This window comes from Anabrus simplex, chromosome 1, assembly GCF_040414725.1.
Source record: "Anabrus simplex isolate iqAnaSimp1 chromosome 1, ASM4041472v1, whole genome shotgun sequence".
Classification (NCBI taxonomy): Eukaryota; Metazoa; Arthropoda; class Insecta; order Orthoptera; family Tettigoniidae; genus Anabrus; species Anabrus simplex.
The window spans coordinates 1,110,138,763-1,110,152,033 of record NC_090265.1 but is presented as its reverse complement, the minus strand read 5'-3'; the positions used below and the strand labels follow the sequence as shown (position 1 = coordinate 1,110,152,033).

General features: G+C 40.3%; 1 protein-coding gene across 1 annotated transcript in view; it reads right to left on the bottom strand.

Moving 5' to 3' along the window:
* Positions 1-8,113: 8,113 nt before the first annotated feature.
* The window catches only part of LOC136858173 (uncharacterized), a 174,597-nt gene continuing 169,439 nt past the window's right edge, over positions 8,114-13,271 (bottom strand). Inside the window, exon 6 of the mRNA XM_068225397.1 lies at positions 8,114-8,133. Within this exon, the coding sequence (XP_068081498.1) occupies positions 8,114-8,133 (20 nt within the window). The remainder of the gene's footprint in view (positions 8,134-13,271) is intronic.

The window sequence follows — 13,271 nt, the reverse complement described above, 5'->3', positions numbered from 1 at the left end:
TCTATAGTCTGTAACATTGTTCGACTTTAATTAAAGGGTAGTTGGGGATATTGAGAATATATTCACTTGATAATTTTAATCTACGAAATTGAATAACTTGAGCTAATGAAATTTGTTTACAAGGTTAATTGATATGATTGTGATTAATTATTTCCTAATTAAGTGATGAAAGGTAGTTTAATATTATTGTTGTGAGGTCAAAATTGTTTTCAAAGTTTACTATTTATAATTTTTATTGTATAGAAATGGAACTTACATATTATAATTTCGTTGCATTTATATGTTATTAATTTCAATCAGGACATTGGTGGAACATAGGTTATAAATCACACTAAAGAGCACAGGGGAAAATGGCTTCATATATAAACTTGGTTTTTGCGTAATTTATCTTTTTGATAAGAATTAGAAGTAACAGTCTGAAAGTATAGAGAATGAATGTTGATATAAACATGAATTACTGTCTGATTATTTATTTTTGTACTTCTACCCGTCGGAAATTTTACTTCAGTTTCTTACTTTGCTGTCATTACTACTACTATTACTGCCTTTGCTGTCAACGCCGTTACAGATCTGTTTCTCTCATATACATACAATTCACCATCTGCATCGGTTCTTGTTTGTGGCCATTTTTGATACATATTTTACGTTTGCAAGCTGCTCTGGATTCGTGATTCCACCAAGATGTTCGTTTTCCCCATCTTTACACACAGTTGTATCTAGGCATTTCCTTCTTATTTCTACTACCGCACCCCTGTATGCCACCCACTCTCTTTCTATACCTTGAACCTATTGACTGCCTATTCTTTTGAACTTTTCACTAATCATATCCATGTACTTCTGTCTAATTTCCTCGTCCTGAATATTCTCTACCCTCATTCACCTGCATGCAGTCTTTACTTTCTCAATCCCTGGTCTAGTAGTAGTTTACTACAGATCAGATAGTGATCTGTAACATCGGAAAAACCGGAAATACACAGATATTCCTAACAGATTTCCTGACTTCAATGTGGGATATGATATAGCCTATTATGGATTTTGTGCCTCTACCCTCCCATGTGTAGCGATAAATAGCCTGCTAATCCAATATTATTATTTCATGGTATCTTCTGCATCTTCCCCACATTCACTCACATTCTAATATCCTTCAGTACTGTCTTCAACTCTCATACTGAAATTGCCCATTAGCACTGTTTTATCCTTGCTGTCAATCCAGACTACGATTTCACCCAGTGCTTCATAAAACTCGTCAACTTCATCCTCATCTGATCGATCACACGTGAAATGCACTGAGACGATTCTCGTCCTAATTCCTCCAAATGCTAAATATACCCACATTATTCGTGTATTTATGTGCCTAACATAAACTATGTTGCGTGCTGTGATGTTCTTAATCAACAATCCCACGTCACATTCAGCACTTCCTTCCTTATCCATATTAACCCAAGAAGTGTCAAGGATCTCTAAAAGTGGCTCACTGCGCCTTCCTGTAGTGCCAGGATCGCTTTTTGACATCTTCAGTAAATGTGTGTTTTCTTTACTGTTATGTCACCTGTTTGGGAAACATTCGTACTACATCAACTTGAATGTTTCTAGTTCACACTTATCACCACTATTGTCGCTTTCGGTAGTAATTGTTACAGTTTCATGTCTATACAAATCTTGTATCTAGTAGTTACCATGTGACTGTAGTGAACAAACATTTCAGCGTCGAAATTAAAAGCATTGCTAACTGAAACGGATATTTTACAAGTTTTTTATGAGGGTAGTGAGTTCAGTGAAATTGATCATGAAAAGATTCTGAGGATATTGAAAATCCAGGTAAGGCTGCAGGAAGTTTGGATAATTTGTCAGATGACAATACACCATTTCAGTAAACTGAGGAAGTGCGTTGTATGTGCGACAATAGAAAAGCGAGGGCGATCCAGACATTGGTATCCAGAATGTAATATGGGAGTGCATGAAACATGCTGAGATCAATTAGAGCACTTCTTCAGAGCAAGGGGTCACAAGAAGAAGAAAGTCCAGGAAAAGGAAGTAGAATCAGAATAAGCTGCAAGAAAAAAGTGAATGTTCTCTTCCCTATTGTGACATAAACTGTTTTAGGAGTGCCAATTACGTACAGATTTTCTTGAAACTTTCAGGGTTATTTCGACATTTTATGTGGAAAATTTTGCGTATTTCTGCTTTTTGTTATGATGACATTTCTTGTGCAATTTTACGTTGTGTTTTCAAGATAACAAAAATTCAAACCAACAAAACGTTTGATTTCTATAAAAGATATTTAGTTCCAATATTTTCAGTTTGTATACATCTTTATATCGTGAAAAAACTGTATGTATCAAAATGGTGCATATATTGTTGGTTTATGATAATATTTACCAATTTTATAAAATATTTTCTAAACCACTACAGTTTCAGCATTAACGCATGGCACTACAGAATATAGCATTGACACTTGTAGGGTTAAGAATACCTTCATAATCTTCGATCTCTTCCTCATTATCTCCACTTACCCGGGCATCATTAACTCCTAACACATATTGATGCAAGCTCTTTGCTAACTCAACCAGTTCTACTTTCTGTCTTCCATAATGTCTATTGTTTTTATTTACAGCTATTTCTGAAACGTACAAAAGGCCGGTTTCATCTTCTCGAGAACTTCAAAGTAAAGAAAGAACCTTGGAGGAGAAGAATTTCTAGACTGCACCATCCATCACCATGAGACAGAAAGAGCTATCCTTATTCCAGCCCCTTAACGACAGCTTCTCCAACACGTAAGCCACTCGGCGTTGATCCCCGTTTCCGTGCAGCAAAATAGGGGATCGTCCACAACGCGCCTCACCCGTGATATGAACGGTGACAAGCGGTCTTCAGTTCCATTGCGCTACTGATCTTTACAACCCTCTTGAGAATGTCAAACACAGTCTTCGATGAAACATTGGAAGCTTCAAAGATCCCTATACCACGCCCTACAAATCCACACGGATTTTCTTATGGTCATGAAGGCTGTAGCTCTTATATGATTATTAGGGCTCATATTCCTATGACCTAAAAACCCGGAAACATGCAGGTATGCCCCAATAATACCATAATATGACATCAAAAATGGAAAATATGATACAAATGAAATTAAATATAATGCAACATTTGCTTATAAGACCAGCAACAAACTGGTCACATACCTAATATCCTTTTATTCTTTCTCTTTCGACAACATAATGCTCGCAAAACCGGTTACCTTCAAACTTAATCCAACCATAACATTTCTAAAGAAATGTAAAAAAAACAAAATAAAAGCATAACCATTTGACAATGTCGTCACAAAACATGTGAATAATGCTTGGGTAATGGCGAAAATTTCTATATTGCGTGTATGTTCAGTCCTCAACCCGAACTCTGGTTGGATCGTCAACAATTCAACTATTGGCTGTCATAGATGGCCTAATGATAAAAATTATCCTTTAATGTCATTGTTACCGAGCTCGATAGCTGCAGTCGCTTAAGTGCGGCCAGTATCCAGTATTCGGGAGATAGTAGGTTCGAATCCCACTGTCAGCAGCCCTGAAAATGGTTTTCCGTGGTTTCCCATTTTCACACCAGGCAAATGCTGGGGCTGTACCTTAATTAAGGCCACGGCCGCTTCCTTCCCACTCCTAGCCCCTTCCTGCCCCATCGTCGCCATATGACCTATCTGTGTCGGCGCGACGTAAAACAACTAGCAATGTCATTGTTGTCAAATATGACTAAATTATTACATACGGTAAAATGAGCGTGTAATATGAACATGCACTATTGGAGTCCGGACAATCCTCACTGGGTGGGAGAGGTATGCCTCTGCCCATTGTATTTTTTCGAGTTGATCGCTGAACAAACGAGTATGTGAGTATAAATTACGTATGACTGCGCGGTTTTGAGTCACGTAGCTATCATTTTGCTTTCGGGTGAGAGTGCTTTCCAACCCCACTATTGGCAGCACTAAAGATGGTTTTGTGGCCCATCAAATACGATGGGAGTGAATGTTTGGTGTGGAATCATTTGGGGATCGCCTAATTGGGCCTTATTTCTTTAAGGGTCATTGGACGGGCCCACGCTACCTGAGATTTCTGCGTCAGGAACTTCCACTGCTGCTGGAGGACGTGCCCTTGCACGACCATTTGACGACGTGGTTGGAACAGGATGAGCTCCACCATATTCAACATTCGACTTGGCCCGTTCGTAACCATCTGAACGAGGAACTGCTAGAAAAATGGAAAGGACGAGGAGACCCCGTTTCTTGGCCCGCCAGATCACCGGATTTTACTCCGTTAGACTTCATCTTGTGGGGACATTTAAAGAACGTCGTTTACACTCAAGAGCCGGAAAACTCCGACCAGCTCCGGCAACTCATCACGGGCGCCTGCCGAGCAATTACACCTGGAATGCTTCAGCACGCTGGACGATTTATTGGACATTGGGCCAGAATGTACATTAACCAAAACGGTCATCACATCGAGCGTTTGCTGCGATAAACCATTGTCAGGGCAGTTGGGTTCCTATTATTTCCAGTTTGTATGTGTCCAGCCTACTGACTAATCGGTCCTTGTCAGTGCCACAAAGACATTCATTCACACACAATGTGCATGAAACTGGGTATTGTACTTACATTGCGTGCGGTACGTATTTCGAAAAGTTGTTATCTTCGCCCCGGACTCGAAACTCCCACCTGACAAGCAAGCCCGCTCTGCTACGCCTTTACCAACTACAGCACTGTTCCGTAGGGCATACTGGGCAACTTATAGCAAGTATTAGGTTCACTGCGGTCACATTATCAATTTAGTGTTTCGCGGGCATGTCAGGTTCATGTGATCTAGAAGGCACATGCAAGTCTTCCAATGTTTAATACGAGTATAACATTACGGCATCCTATCATGGTGAGGCGTTAGATGCCAATATATCCGGTTGTGTTGCCTGAGCATACCGGCAGGGCAGATGTTTTCAGAACGGAGTGAATATTGTGGGTTGCAGAAAACTACATTGGAAGGAGCGGCTGAACCACGCTGTATAAACAAGTTCGTCATTCGTATAACGTGATCGTTTTAGTACAATGCGTTTGGCTAGAGTTAATGTTTACGTGCTATTGCTGTTTGTACCCTGAAAAAAGCACAGAGTGATCTCGCTGCCTCAGCAAATTGAATTCCCTATTAGTGTGTAGCACACCGAGCGAGTTGTCCGTGCGGTTAGTTGACCTTGCATTCGGCAGATAGTGGGTTCGAAAGTCACTCTCGGCAGCCTTGAAGATGGTTTTCATGGTTTCCCATTTTCACACCAGGTAAATGCTGGGGCTGTACCTTAATTAAGGCAACGACCCCTTCTTTCCAACTCCTAGCCCTCTCCTATTCAATCATTGTCATAAGAGCTATCTGTATCAGTGCGACGTAAAGTACTTCTTCTAAGGAAGAGGTGTGCCGTGCCTGCATTATTCTGAAACTTCTGAAGCTTTACTTGTTGCGTATAGCTGATTCGTTCTTCACAGTGAATGTTTCTACAGCGGACTATAGAAAACACCCATTTTCCTGCGGTGTATGTATCGGATGCACCCGGGACATAGTTAAACTTGTCTATTAATTAGAATGAAATCGGCAGTATAATTCATTGGAGGGTTTTATTTATCGAACTAGGCATGTGCCAAGGGACCTCTGTTCCCACTTGAACGACCTTCTATAAGTTTACAATGTGATCATACCTAACGTCAGGAGAAGTGCGTCCTGACCACCAGAAGACACGTTGCCAGCAGTGGAAGTGGTGTCACGCCTAAGTCTGATCGACCTGAAACATACATAACCAAAATTAGCCATCAGTAACATTTCAAAGGTCCTATAAGTATTCTTGAAATTTATAACTTATAAATGATTTATCTATTTCCAGTGACTACGGTCCGGGAATGGGAAGGGTGTCGGTGTGTCCCACATGCTTTTTGATTTCTCTTCGAGAAACACAGAGCAAATGTCCTTGATATGACAGTAAAGAAACTTTGACTCATTTCTTTCCTCAGTCACGTCCTTAGGTTCAGTTCACCACGTTCCAGATACTTAAATTAGTATTTATTTTAGATATGGGAATCGGACCCGTAACTAACCCTATTGACACTCTATTAACTAGAGCCTAGTAATGGAAAAGTCAGATAGTACCATTTGAGAAAATGCCTAGTCCGCTAAAGAGCCAATAACTATTATATTTCATTTACTGGTTTTCAATGAGGCTCACTCCTATAGTCTCTGAAGTCAAATGAGGCCAAATTAACCTTTAACATCACTTAATCGTTTGAAACAGGCAAAGGAATGTACGAAATTGCTCTTTAGAGACGGGAAACAAAGTAGAGTTGCTTACAGACTCTCATCACTAAATTTATATATACATAATGTTCCTAATGTGTCACTGTTGAAAGCTAACAACGATGACAACATTCATGCAATTGGCATAAAGATCGTTGAGATCGTCGTTACAAACATTTATAAGCCTCCAGTTTCTACACGACTACCTCGAGTCCTTCAAGTGCAAGACCATCCTGCTGACTATAAAGGCGATTTTTATAGCCATCATGAGGAAAGGAAGAATGATACCAATGATGATTGTGTTCGATGCTAAAGATAGAGGCACATTTAGATCAGCTGTATGGAAACAGGAATATAACCTGGAGCTGGTTTTCGTATCCACTGACAATAATTATCGGCCTTTATGTCCTACGTGAAAAGTTCTTCCAGCTTTTCCGCACAGTCAACACCGCCCATTTGATCTCGAAGTTGGAGTACAGGCTCGTTCGTGACTTCATATCCTCGCCCACGCTGGAACTTCAAAAAAGCAGACTGGAAAGCTTTCTCAGAAGAGCTAGATAAATGTGTCCGATGGATACTCCCAACAAGTAACAATTATGGGAGATTTGTAGGAGCTGTAATTGCCATAGCCTAAAAACATATTCCAAGAGTGTTCAGGAAGGAATATGTTCCTGGGTGGACTGACACAAGTGAAAATCTGTACCAAGAGTCCTTGGCCAGTGGTCAACAAGAAAATGCAGAAGTGGAATCTATTAACTTCAGTAAATCCAGCAGCAAAGCTTGGTCACTCCTCATAAAACTCGGAGGAGGTACCCTAATCTCTCGTGGAAGTCAGACTGTCATCCCAAAAATGGTTTTACCCATATAGTTTCTATGAGTAATTTAGATAGATTAAGGGGGACTGTAGTTAAGGAGAAAATGTTGGAAGTATAAAAATTAAGTCCAACGGTTTGAGGCAAGTGTGGTGTTGTAGATTGTGAAGACTGAGTGAACTGATGGACTTGGAATGGAAACTGTCTGTTTGTGTGTAAGTGAAAAAAAAATTTGTTGATGTTTAAGTCTTAAGTTCAAGAAGGTGAGATGTAGTGGGCGGGAATAGTGCGAGAGAGGAGAAGGTGGCGTATCAAGGGAAGAGGGACGGGTTGGGGCTTGACCCAACCCAAAGAAGCTAGGCTTTAGCATGTCTGCACGGCAAGAAAAGAAAAAGAAGAGGGAAGGTCGTGAGCTGACAATGAACAGAGAAGGTGTGACGTATATAGCGGAAGTGTGTGACAAGCCATGTGATGGGTCTGGTTTCCGCCAAGCTGGCTTGGCACACATGGTAGGTAAGGAATACATTGTCAGCAGGTGTAGGTGAGAAATAAGATCAGTTCTCACGTGGCGAGGCTGGTCCCTGCGATCAACGGGTTGGTGGGCATGTATTCCATACCAGGGCTGACGCAGAGACCGGTCTACTATATATATTTTTTTTTCTAGGTGGTTGGTAGGAATAGGGGAATAGGGAAATAGGGTAATTTGTAGTGCGGTGCTTCCTGCACGTTTGCCGGCTATCCGCGTGCGTGTGGGAGGACACTGAGTAGATTTAGAGGTAAATAATTTAGCTAAGTAGTTTTAGGAGAGATGTAGTGCCTAGTGTTTGTTTGTTTGTTCTTTTTGTTTCTGGGTTTCGCTCTGTCTGTCTTTATTACCTGTAAAGCCGATGGTGTATTCTAGGGTGGGTAATAAAGATATGTATGTATGTATGTATGTATATAGTTTCTATGTCTCGAACAGCTAGATACAGAAAACACACACAAGATATATCAAGGAGGAGATGGCCAGCCTAAAAGCCACAAGTAATTCTGGTCAGAATATACTAGACCCTTCACCAGCTAGGACATTGACACAGCTTTGAAAGATGTCAAAAGCGGTAAAGCACCACGATTTGACGGAATACATTCCGATTTCTTGATAAATTTTGGCAAACACGCTCGACTTTCGCTATCCAAGCTAGCCACTAATATTGTCTTTACTGGCAAGCTACCTCTTTTGTTTAAATTGACGAAGATCCTTGCCATATTGAAGTCTGGGAAACCCAGTGACAGACAGCTATAGACCTATCTCACTGTTGAGTGTATGCTACAAGTTAATTGAGAGAATAATCTTGAACATAATCGCCTCAACAGTGCTTGAGGTAATTCTCATAGAACAAGCAGGATTCAGACCACAACGGAGTTGCACGGACCAAGTACCCTCATTAACCACCTACATTCAGGCAGGGTTCCAGAAATGCCAAAATACAACTGTGGCATTCATAGACCTTAAGGCAGCATATGACACTGTTTGGAGAGGGGGTGTTATTTACTATCTACTTCAGGTTATCCCTTGTAAGATATTAGCGTATCTTATAAGCAACATGTTGAATGATGGAAGTTTCCAGGTTATCGTTGGGAGTGAAATCAGCAAGCCAAGTAAATTAATCAATGGATTTCCTCAAAGACCATTGCTTGCTCTATTCTTGTTCAGCCTGTATATATCAGATTTACCCTTCACAAAATCCAGGAGGTTTGGATATGCTGATGATTGGGCAATTGGTGCTAGAGATCCATATTTTGAGAGAACAGATGCTGACAAATGGTCTCTCTGTTCTGGGTGACTACTTCCGAAAAATTGAGACTTCAGCCAAGTACAACTAAGACAGAAGTTGCTTGTTTCCACCTGAACAATAAAATGGCAACAAGGGAACTTTAATAACACCCTCCTTTGCCACAACAAACATCCCAAATATGTGGGTGTAACACTGGACAGAACACTGACATTTAAAGAACATCTATGAACGACTGCTGCCAAGATGAAGACAAGAAACAACATGTTGGGAAAATAATGTGGTACCCCTTGTGGGGCCAGTGCAACTACTCTCCGTTGCTCAGTTCTAGGTCTAGTTTATTCTGTCGCTGAGTATTGTGTTCCGGTGTGGATAAACAGTCCTCATATATGATTAATAGATGTACAACTGAATAATACCATGCGCATGATTACAGGAACAATTATATCAACTCCCACACAATCGCTCTCTATTCTCAGCCATTTGCAGCGGTACAACATTCTGATAAGAGAATATCGGAAGATCCAGGCCAATAAACAACTACCTATGCATGGTGACGTTGCCGATCTACATGTGAAACGATTACGTTCAAGACAACCTTGTAGCTCACAAATTCAATATGGCTGAAAGATGGTCTCATGATTGGAAACTGTTTGCCCCTCCAGAGAGTTCTGAAATGCCCTGCATAACTGACAAGGTGCCAAGGTTCATTCAACCTAGAAAGATCTGGTCGATATTAAAAATAATTCGGACCAATCACCGTGTATGTGGGGATCTCCTGTACAAGTGGAGGAAAAGACCTTCACTATGTTGCGAGTGTGGAGCTGTAAGACGGACTGTTCAGCACTTATTTCAAGAATGCCCACAAACATCTTACAGTTGTGAATTAAGAGACTTCTTGCTAGGGACACCACAGGCACTTCAATACATTTGTAATCTTGACGTAGAATTATAAATATTTTTTATGTATGCCATACGGTAAATAAATAAATCCTAAAATATCTCACTACGTTACCCATAGGATTGCAACAACATTCTAAACCTAGGAATGTATTCACACTATATACATAATGTAGAATGTATAAAGGTAATGTGAGAAGGAAGGAAAATTTCACATAGGGAGTAAAGTCCTGAAGGGAACAAGGAGAGATATCAGAACTGAATGCAATCAAACGCAACGATATGAGTCTAGGGAAAATCCTACATAGAGATTTCAACCAGGAACATCAATCCATTAAGGACAAAAAGGCAGCGGGTACTGATGAGCTTCCAGCTGAATTGATCAAAGCTGCAGGTGATGGAATGAAGAACAAGCAATTCAACTTGGTGTGCACCATTTATAAAACTGGACGCTTGCCGAGGTCTTCACGAGGTCTTCATTGTCCCAAGACCAAGGAAACCTTTTGCTAAAAGCGGTGAACTTCACTATACTATACTTTCAGTCTACTTTCGCAAGTCTAAAATATCCTATTAACAATTTTCATGTATCGGATGGAACAGAATATTGAGGTGATGCTCACTGAGAGCCAAATCGACTCCAGGAAGGAAAAGAGGCAAAAGTAAAGTGGCCATGGCGATGAGGCTGATACTAGAGAAGCGAATTCTGGAGCATCAACTTCAAAAACGCATTTGACAGAATGAAGTGGCCTCAGTTTTTTCAGGTGCTGAGATCGGCAGGAGTAAAATTCAAGGACAGGAGGTCATTTGGCACCTCTACAAAAATGAAGTGGCTGTCATCAGGTAAAATTAAGATCAGAAAGAAGCAAGAATAAAGCATGGGTTAAGAGAGGCTTGTTCACTGTCTGTCCCGCTGTTCAAAGTGTACGTCCAACAAGTATTTATTTATTTATTTATTTATTTATTTATTTATTTATTTATTTATTTATTTATTTATTTATTTATTTATTTATTTATTTATTTCTTTATTTATTTATTTATTTATTTATTTATTTAAGTGAGTGAGTAAGTAAGTAAGAGGGAAGTTAGGAGAAGATGGCGAAAAATCAGGACAAGTCCAAGACCCTCGTGATGAGCAAGTGTGGGCGGAGACCTCCGTGGTCCTGCGTAGACACCGATTAAAGACTGTGGAGGATTTTACCTATATAGGACGCAGGATAACATCCGACAACCGAAGTATGGCAAATATTATAAAAAGGATTAACCAGGCCAAGAAGGCCTTCAACAAGGGGAAAGAACTCTTCACTTCCAACGACACCAACTTAGTCCAGAGGAAACATCTCTTCATGACATTTGTTTCGATCGTGTTGCTCAGCGATAGTAAAAACAGGAATCTTGATTCAATGTGAAGGAATATAATTCGCTTTCGACATGTTTTGTTATCGGTGGATCCTCAAGATATCGTGCGAAGGCAAGGCTACCAATGAGGAGGTGCTAAGCAAGATAAACGAGGTCTTTGGAACACCCGCTCACGAAGGGATGCCTGGATGACCGGGGTGCCATCGACAGCTCCAATGCAACCTGACAGACCCAGGCTGGAGTACATCGAACAGGGGACCTGGACTGCTCCTTATACGTGGAGTTGAAGGGGTTGACCGACTACAGACGAAAGTGCGAAGAAGAGAGACAACCATTGTAAATCAGTCTTAGGATTAACTACAATAAAAGAAAGAATATCAGACTAAAGAAAGTCACCTTCGTATAAGCTCAACTAGAGTGTAAGATAAAGGCTTGCAATATTAGCAAACTTGGCACAAAGTGAGTCAGAGTGGATAGTTCTACGACTGGCTAGAGTTGCCTCCAGGAGTTAATCGAATACTCAGTTGTGATGTAACCTTAGGTACATAAACTTCTCCAAAAGTTGAAATTTTGAAATCTTCTAAAACCTTCAACTTTCTTGAGGGTAATCGAATGCCTTCACGACCTCGGATAGGCAGTCCCCAATATCAAAGAGGAGGAACAATTGAAATAATAGGGTAAATATCCTAAACAGTAAAATAAGCTTTGACAGCAAGAGTCTGGAAGAATTTCCCTAAATAATGGTAGTTTCTCTCATCAAACGTAGATACGTGTATTAGAAAGCACATTCGGGGCGTATCTGACTGAGTAAAGCAGATAAAAGTTAGGGTGTGAAAATGAATGAATCACTAGGCTTCGCAAATCTAATAATGTAGGTCGGAAGAGGCAAGGGTTTGCCAAAGAGGGCAGATAGGAGAAATAAAAGTGAGTACGTTGGAATAAGTGAAAGCAATTTCAGACCGGAGCTATGGGTCCCGTAGTCGCCAACCAAAGTAGAGAGCCTCCTCTCAGCCTTGCAGTGGATATCAGGAATGTATTCTAGCGCACCGCAACTATAGCGAGGAAATACAGGATATTTATAAGGAATATCTAGAGTAAGAAGAATGAATGAGGCATTTGAAACGTAATTTTATAGAAGAAAGCTGGAGATACCTGAATACATTGAGTCTCAAAGCAAGTTCGTAATTTTATTTCACGTTCGAACCACAGGTACGTGAATATTCATTGCAATAATTCCGAGTGTTGAGGTATGGTCATCTTGGTGATAAGGCAGTGATGGTGTGACTCAACTATAAAAACCCTAGATTAGAAACAAAATTAAATATACTACAGAAATTGACCGAAGAAATAAAATATGCCCTGGTTAGAACATTGAATTATAGAATATATTATGAAACACGCACGACTCAATTGCCTCGTTTTCGAGGGATCAGTGGGGGGGTTACGACATGGAGAAACTAGGCCAGAACTCTGACAGCAGGTAGTTATCGATATATGATACATTCGCCATCTAGAAATGAACAAGGGAGCATGGCGTGATTATTTAACTAGTATAACTGCAACAATAAGTATGGTGTTAAAAGAAAATACTGGAAAATCTTCTTCTTCTTCTCTTTCCCACACATTGGTAGGGTCAAGAATACGCACTATGCCGCACATGTCGAGTTGGCACTGCGTGTTTGTTTGATGCTTCGTAGTGTGATGTGCATATAAAGAGACAAACACTCAGACCCCGAGTAAGAGTAATTGACCAGACGCAGCTAGAATTCTCAGCTCTGTCGGGAATTAACCCCGTAATATCCTGAACCAAAGCCCACAATGCTGATCATTAATCCAGTAAAGAAAATATAGGATCATACAGACTTCATATTCTCCTCTTCTTTCTTTAATTTTCTCTTTATTTGTCCTTCTCTCTCTCTCTCTCTCTCTCTCTCTCTCTCTCTCTGTCTGTCTGTCTGTCTGTCTGTCTGTCTCTCTCTCTCTTTCTCTCTTTCTCTCTCTCTCTCTCTCTCTTTCTCCACTCTTCCATGCATGGTACCAAACCACATAAAATTTAATGAGATTTTTAAAACGGTATTTTAATATTTTATATTCATGACTACAAATTTCAACAAAATTAC